Source organism: Rhinolophus sinicus, linkage group LG04 (assembly GCF_036562045.2).
Source record: "Rhinolophus sinicus isolate RSC01 linkage group LG04, ASM3656204v1, whole genome shotgun sequence".
Lineage (NCBI taxonomy): Eukaryota > Metazoa > Chordata > Mammalia > Chiroptera > Rhinolophidae > Rhinolophus > Rhinolophus sinicus.
Genome location: NC_133754.1, coordinates 124,377,497 through 124,386,178, shown reverse-complemented (window position 1 = coordinate 124,386,178; position 8,682 = coordinate 124,377,497). Strand labels below are relative to the sequence as shown.

General features: G+C 44.3%; 1 protein-coding gene across 1 annotated transcript; it reads right to left on the bottom strand.

Annotated features, from left to right (window-relative positions):
• Positions 1 to 833: 833 nt before the first annotated feature.
• On the bottom strand, positions 834 to 1,427 carry LOC141571264 (interferon omega-1-like). Its single transcript, XM_074331519.1, has one exon. The coding sequence runs from the start codon at positions 1,425 to 1,427 to the stop codon at positions 834 to 836; it is 594 nt and encodes a 197-aa protein (XP_074187620.1).
• Between the last annotated feature and the right edge of the window lie 7,255 nt (positions 1,428 to 8,682).

Sequence of the window (8,682 nt, the reverse complement as noted above, 5' to 3'; positions counted from 1 at the left end):
CTAGAAACCACAAGGGAACCAGAGCACTTGTGAGGGAGGGTAGCAGGGAGGAGGGAGTGAAGCGACTGTATAAGGGACTGACTGCATTCAGTAAAGCAGGACAGGGGGAGGGTGGGAGGAAGACACCAGGTGCAGGGACCGGCCAGTCAACACCACTCATCTTTCCCACCTCATTCTGGATGACTCCTCTCACGTGTTTCTACGCACCTCTCTTTACTGAGTGAGTGTAAATCAGTTGCACCTCTGACATGGGTACTGAACGTTCTCCATGTTTTCCAGAACTCTTCTCAATTCCACAGCATTCCGGCTTTGGCAGGCATTTTATGACAAGTGGTAGAACTGTTCCATAGGACTTCACAATAACTGTTCTATAGGACAAAATCTATTTTGAAATAGATTTACATACAAAAATAAGATTCACGATCTCAGAATTTTAAAAACTCAACAAGGTTTCTTTGATAAGTAATACAAACAAAATGCAAAATAAACATGGAAATGTAAACATGTTTTGTAAATTTTAATACAATGTAAAAATGAGCATGTAATTACATATGGTTTTTAAATATTATAAATATGATAGACTCTAGAAGAAAGGGAATAAATAAAGAAATAAATTAAATAAACAAGTAAACAAACAAATAAGCATAACAGCAGTCACCTCTTTGCGGCTGATGACACTGGAGCTGAATTTTTTAACACAGTTTAACTTAATGCTCTGACAAAATATTTGCTGAATTAAATACAATCAATTCTGTGACTGAAGCAGAAAGAAGAGCCCTTTGAAATGACCAAACACATGTGCAAGGATGATGTGGCACAGTCACCGGTGAGAATCAGTTCAAGGTGAGCCCAGGTAGGTCTCCATCCTTCTTTCTTAACCCTTCTTGCAAGCTTGTTGATGAAGAGAAGGAACTCATGATTTCCTCTCTGACAACCTCCCAGGCACAGTCACTGTATTTCTTCTGTTTCAGGTAGAGACGAATGCCCAAGAAGTACCTCTTCACGGCCAGTGTAGGGTCCTTCCCAGCGGCAGATTCTGCCTGTCCCACGTCCTGCACCAAACAGGGTTCCAGGTCTTCCAGCTGCCGATGGAGTCCAGTGAGGAGCTGGTGCAGCAGGGTCGTGTTCCAGGCAGCAGAGGACTGCTCTGTGAAGAAGACTCTGGAGGTCTGCACGAGCATCTCGTAAAGGACAGAGATGGCCTGGGTCCTCTGGACCTGGCTGCCATTCACCGCCTGCTGGGGGAATCTGAAGTCTTTTCTGTCATCCAGGCAGAGGGAAAGGGAGATTCTCCGCATTTGATCCAGGAGCACGACGTTCTCATTGCTGACCAGATCATGGTTCAGAGTCAGGTTGCAGCCCAGAGACCCACCGTGGCCATGGCTCAATACCACCAGGGCCGAAAGGAGAGAGAGCATGAGGGCCATGGAGAAACGTGGGTGCTGCTGGCCTGGCTCAGCTGAGCGTCGGATGAACCTTGGCCTCTAGGTCCTCTGATGACATTCTTTCTGAGCATGGCCATTATATAGGGAATACAATCATTTTCATTTTCTAAACATTGCCCTGTACTTTCACTTGCTTGTTTTGTTTTCATTCATGTCTTCTCCATGTGGTCTAAGAAGATATCAGTCTACACTTAATTTTGCAATGGAAGTTTAAGTTTCCTTGTAAACTTTAAATGTGCCCATCGAAATGGATACTTACCAGTAAAATGAGAACCATCTTTGTCCAAAAGTCAGAACTGTGTGTTCGTATGTAAATACTGGAACACATGCACACACTCATGTACATTTTTAATATATAAATACTGCCTTCTCAGCATTAGAAACAAAATATGGCCAGGAATCTGGGCAACATTTTTACCTCCTTCCTTTATTTACAGAGGGAGACAGGCTCTCTCAGCCACGTGGATTTTTGTATTTTGTTAGGTACTTACCACAGCATGTATAGGAAATAAGCTCTTCAGCACCCAGGACTGGGATTTGTTTCCTATTTTCTTCACAGCTGAGGCTGGTGATCATTAGTAAGTTTCTGGGATGTTTCTCTTCCTGCTAGAACACATTCATGCAGGTCCATGTGGTTGCGCTTCACTGGGGCCACAAGGTCACGACTAACAGAGACATTGCCCTTTCTTTCCACCATTTTGTAATGGGTCTATAGGGCTTCTTAGGTCTGCAGATACTTGCAGCAGGAATCCCAGTTCTTTTCTGGTGCATGTAGGTTGGCGATTCTAACACCAAGATAATTTTATTTTCCCAGCAGCACCTCACTCACAAGGGAGGTATCACCTCTAGAAATCCTTTCCCTCTGAAGTGACAGAGAGTCCCCAACCCAAACTCTCCTGAGTCACTCCCTGAGTGCAGGCTGACCACATCCTGAGGATTTTAGGATTCCCCTGCTGTGGAGAGATTGTGTCTTTGTTGGCAAAATAACGAATTTTCTAGGATCCTGGCCCTTCCCACTGGATGTGCTGAGGACCCTCGTTCTCACGTTCTCACTGGTGATTTCCTGACCTATGTCCCCAAGTATCAGGAGTGAAACCAGTCCTCAGAGCTGACACCAAAGTTATTTTTTCTAAGTGGAGGAAATAGTTATCCAATTGTAGTCATTTCACCTTTAGTAGGCAAATAATTTTTATTTTTCCAGGATGGCTTTTATTGTTCGATTCTTTTACTTCAATTATTGGACAATCGTTATGCTCAAAATCTGTGAGCTGGGCACAGGAGATCAAATGATGACGTCTCTCAGCAGAAACTTACGGGACAGAAATTAGTGAACTTTAGTTGTTCATTCAGTCTGCGTATTTCTATTGGGCGTCTTTCTTCATCCTTGTCTGTCTCATGTCAGGAGGGCATGAGGCCCAGGCTATTATGTCAGGGAGACATAGCCTTCTTTCCTTTACTTATTTGTACTATTTCATTTTGAATTCAAAAAACAATAACAAGAATCTTAATATCTTATTTCTTGGCATAGCACTTTACAGGGTGCAGTCTGTCTTGCTCCTCTGGCATAATTTCTGTTTTAGCCTGTGGTTAATATAAACAAAGGAAAGTAAAACAAGGACAAAGGGGCTTCACTGTGTTTCTCTATAATTTTCAAGACTTCAGATTTTTTTGTTTCTCATTTCAACTTGCCCAGAAAGGAAAACTTGACAGTTACTTGTGGGCAAAAATAAAACAAATATAATTCTGAATGTCATAAAAGTGAAAGAAGATGGAAGGAGAACTGACTCTGGGTGGTGAACACACAATGGGATTTATAGATGATGTAATACAGAATTGTACACCTGAAGTCTATGTAATTTTACTAACAATTGTCACCCCAATAAATTTAAAAAAAAAAAAAAAGTGAAAGAAGGGAAGTGACTTTTCTGAAGACAAAATGACAAAATGTAAGTTTGCAAAATTCAGTGTAGCCAAGTTGGGACCTGATCTGTGGCAGTGGAAGGAGGGAAGCCAGTGTTGAATGACACAGAATCAGGACACGACTGCTTCTGCCAGAGGCTCACAGAACAGTACCTCCCGGGTCAATGACCAGCATTCGTGTTGCAAGACCAGCCACTTCATTTTTCTTTCATTGAATCCACATGTGATGAGCTCTGAGGAGAGAAAGGAGGAATCACACCACCAACTCTCAAGAGACTGACCCCCCTGAGCCCCAGTTGCCAGAACACTAACCCTCTCTGGCAGGATTGTGAATATGAGCCCTAGCCTGAGTACTCTATCCACTTAAGAAATGCACTCAGGCAATTAAAAGTTTGCCTTGAGAAATCTAGAATTAAGAGAGGTAATGAACAAAACGTTCAGCTCTTCATCTGCACAAGAATGACGATGGTACTTTAAATGATAACACCCAAAGTTCTCTCAGGCTAACTATGGACCAGCCACTATTCTAAGACCTTAGAGATTGTTAACACAATCTTCTCAATAACCCTGTTTGGATTACACTCATTTATGAATCTGTTTGGAGAGAAATATAAATCTGTAGGGATACGTTTTTCTGAAGGTAGCGAAGATTCAAGGTCAAAACCTTAAGTAGATTTGAAATAATGACTTGTGTAGAAGGACCTGTTAAATAAAGTGAAAGACTGAAATAGGCATGAACTGTATGAACCACGGAGAGGCAAAGCCATGAAGTCACAAGAGCAGGGAAGGTGAAGTGATGAAGCATTTCCAGCTCCCCTTCAAATGCCAAAGAATTGGTGTCTATTGTTTGTGTGTCAACAGGGTTGTGGTTTGTATAAGGATCTGAGCTGTCTGACTTCTAAGGAAAAGTAGACAAAATTCCTTTTAAGCAGTTGTAAGGGGGTAGATTTTTCTGTCAACTGAAACAGAAGTTTGCAGCTGGCACCGGAGTAACGAGCGTCCCTTCCGATGCTCAGCAGGCTGCTGTGCCATCAGAGCAGAGGGTGCTGGGGACACTGCTATTGGCCATGTCTCCGTGGGAGAACTCGGTGCTCTTCTCCCCTCCCCTCTGAATTGGAATGACCTGGAGAAACAGCTGACTCAGTGCCGTCCATTCCATTGGATTGTTCCTCCTGCTGAGGACCTGCCTGCTGCAGTCCACGCTTTAAACGTCTCTGTTCTCCTTCCACGTGCTGGAGCTGCTGCTGACTTTCAACTCCTTCACGTTTCTACAGGTGCGCTGTGGTTTTGGGAGCAAAGGTGAGTCCCGCGCCTGGTGCAGCGCCCTCGTGGTGGAATCAGAGGTGGAACTGCCTGCTAGAGACCCGAATGCTTGCCTGGATTCTTTCCCCAGTCGTGGGTGTAGACGGGTGGCCGAGCTCCGTGTCTTTACTGCGTTTCTGCGAACGACTGGCCGGACATCAGGGGGACCTGGACCTCTCGCTGCAGCGCGGGAACCAGCTGGCAGGGACGGTGGAGGCGGGGCCGTGTTCACAATCTCGCTTGGGAGGCTGGAACACCTCCAGGGCTGGGGCTGCACGGTGATCCCTCACACCCCATCCGTGGCACTGGGCGTCCCTTCTCATGCCTGGGGGTGTAAAGACCCGCTCAGCTTCTGGACCGGTACCCGGCGTGCGGGCTGCGCAGCGCTCACTCCCCCTTCCCCAGCCCTCCAGCCCTGCGGCTTGGTCCTCCAACACTGTCGAATATTTAGTAAGTCTGGGGTGTGAAACAGGACAGGGCTAAGAGATTTTCAGGGCACGGTGTCAGTATGAAACCAAATCGTCACCTTTTACACCTCAATAACACAATGGAAAAACAAAAACAAAAAGTTGCAGTAACAAACAAACAAACAAAAACAGCAACCAAGAGTGGAAGGAAACCTAAGTACGAACATTTGAAAGGTGTACGGCAATCACAAAGTCAGAGCCAGGTGAATCCAAAAAAATGTCCTTGTAGGCCTGCTTCTACAGGGTCCCCAACCAGAGGTGGAGGAATAAAGAAAAGCAAGGACAAACATCGTTTAACATGTGAATTAGAGCCCTTTAACCCATCAATTGGAGAGGAGCAATCTAGAGATTGAGTGTGTAAACTGAAGCAAAGATTTGAGAGACCCCTGATACCTGAGCAATTAATTTCCACTTCCTGATCAACTAGTTCATTTACAATTTTGGATAACCTTCATACCTCTCAATTCTACCCAAATGGGTCCTTGGCAGGCTGTTATTTGGCAACAACTGTATTCTCTGAAATTCCCTTATTTAAGTTGTCTTCTCTCTTACTTGAGTCACAGTGGAAGGGAAGCAAGTGGAGTCATTACTCAAAGTAACAATGAGAATTTTTTCCAGATTATATTATGCAGCTGGGGCATTCTCCCTCTCTAAGCTACAACAGCTGAGGAAGTGGGCTTAGCCAAATATTGGGGTGGGACCTTTCCAGGACAGAGCCTCTTTGTAGCTCTGAAGAAATAGGTGAAGATCAGACTCTTTCACATGGAACAGAAAGAAGCCTGCGGTCTGCAGACTTTGGTGATTGTCGTTGTCCCTCTTGGCCAATAAATGGCAGTCTTCCTCTAAAAGTTTTAATCATCCCCAGGGTAAAATTGACCCCGTTTTCTAGTTCCTTTTAGTTATAGCTACTTTTACATCATGGCAACAGGGACATTCCACAGTCCCAAAAATATTCATCTGAAGGAAAAAAATAGTCTATTATATAGGAGTTGTTTCTGAAACACCTAGAACTCTCATTCAACTTTTGCTTTTAATTGGTGGCTTTGTACTCCTAAAGGGAAATTGGTGACCAGAAACCATAAAGGGGCAGGAAACCGCTGTGTGGATGGGCAGTGCAGGTGAAGGAGGAGTGAGTGAGGAGAGCACGCTGGGAGTTTCCACACTGAAGAAAGAGGAAGTGATTGTGATATGGGGACAAAAGAAGGGGATTCAGAAAAGCAAGGCGGGAAGGCAAAAGAGTGCCACGTATTATTATTCATACCGTATAGTATTCATTTCTGCTTAGAGACTAACTTCTCTTTCACCTATTTATGCAAGCCGCCATTTCCTTACTGTACATAAAAATCAGACTTATCTTTGATGTGAGTAGGGACTCATAACACTTTCCAGAATTCCATTTTTTTTTGTCTCCCCCCCACACCCTCTATTTTTAAGCCTTTGTTTCACAGTCTAGTTGTAGGGCACAGCTCCCTGGCCCATGGTGGTATTAGTGAGCCTTGCGCTCCCCCCTGCTGAGGCAGGCATTTGCTAGTCATCAGTTGGCTGCTCACAGCAATTCACAGCAGCTCTCGCTTGCTGTCAGCCACTCACAGCTGTCGGCCAACGTGGGCACTGGCCAATCACGGTAGCACATGTCAGCACGCAACAGCCCACTGCAGCTCACAGCAGTCCATGGCAGCACACAGCAGATCACACTGTCCCAGCTGTTCATGGCAGCCCAGCTCCAGGGAGAGCCCTTGTTCACAGTCTTAGTTGTGGAGGGCACAGCTCACTGGCCCATGTGGAAATCGAACTGGCAGGCTTTGGCGTTAGGAGCATGGTGCTCCAGCCGCTTGAGCCATCAGGCCGCCCCAGAATTCCATTTTTTAGACTGTCATGTTTTTGCAGCTGTGTATTTACTGAGAGATGGTAGAGTTCACTGTTCTGCTAAATAAGATAGGACAATTAAGTTCATGAACACACCCTAGAAAAAGTGCTACATACCTCACTGCTGAATATCACTATGGTCACCTTCAAAGTACTCCTGTTGGGAAGCTATGCACCAATGTCAGTGTCTAGTCCACCCTTAAAAGCTATTTTGGATCTCTTTTTCTGGAATGGCCATCAGAGCTAGGTTGTGTTACCCTTAATGTCCTGAATGTCATCAAAATTTCTTCCTTTCAATATTTCCTTTACCTTCTGGTGAAGAAAGAAGTCATTGGGGGCCAGATCAGGTGAGTAGGGAGGGTGTTCCAATACAGTTATTTGAATGCTGGCAAAAATCTCCCTCACAGACCATGCCGTATGACCTGGTACATTGTCATGATGCAAGAGCCATGATTTGTTGAGAAAAGTTCAGATCATTTTTGTTTAACTTTTTCACCCAGCCTTTTCATGCGCTTCCAAATACTCATAGTAAACTTGGTTAACTGTTTGTCCAGTTGGTACAAATTCTTAATGAATAATCTCTCTCATATCAAAAAGTTAGGATCACCATTTGGACTCTTGATTTGGACTGACGGAATTTTTTTGGTCCTGAAGAATTGGCTGACTTCCATTGTGTACTTTGATGCTTTGCTTCAGGGTCATATGTGTACACCCAGGTTTCATCACTGGTGATAACACAGCCCAAAACATCATCTTGCATCTCCAGAAGGTCTTGGCAAACTTAGACTCTCATTTGCTTTTGTTCATCAATGAGATCCTTCAGGACCATTGTTACACACACCTTTCTCATGCCAAGATTTTCACTTTAGATTTTCCTAATGTTTTTCTGTCAATGTTTACTTAGTCTGTTATGCTTCTCACAGTCAGCCAATGATTTTGACACACAATTCAACAAATATTTGCAATATTTTCATCAGTTTGCTCATTACTGGCCACCCTGAACTTTCTTCATCACTGTTGAGTTCTCTCGCCTCAGAAAAATGTTCAATCAATGTTTTTTTTTTAAAGATTTTATTGGGTAAGGGGATCAGGACTTTATTGGGGAACAGTGTGTACTTCCAGGACTTTTTTTTTTTTTCCAAGTCAAGTTGTTGTCCTTTCAGTCTTAGTTGTGGAGAGCGCAGTTCAGCTCCAGGTCCAGTTGCCATTTTCTAGTTGCAGCGGGCACAGCCCACCATCCCTTGCGGGAGTCGAACCGGCAACCTTGTGGTTGAGAACCCACTGGCACATGTGGGAATTGAACCGGCAGCCTTCAGAGTTAGGAGCATGGAGCTCTAACCGCCTGAGCCACCAGGCCGGCCCCTGTTTAATCAATTTTATACTGCAGTTTTCTTTATGACATTGTCCCCATAAACTTGGACTAACAAATTCCTGATTTCACTTCCACTCTTGCCAAGTTTAACAAGAAATTTAATGTTTGTTCGATACTCTAATTCAAGGGTAGACATTCTCACGACTACACACAAAAAGACAAAACAATAATGAACACCACTCAGCAAGACACCGCCACACTTCGACATGAACACAGTTGAGACACTGATATACCAAGGTTATGAAACCTTACCGAGCTGTTGGTACAGTGCTGACAATGTAAGCGCACAGTGGTAAGTTCGCAAACCTAA

Excerpts from the sequence above, each read along its gene's own strand:
- LOC141571264 (XM_074331519.1), bottom strand. The coding sequence starts at position 1,427 with ATGGCCCTCATGCTCTCTCTCCTTTCGGCCCTGGTGGTATTGAGCCAT.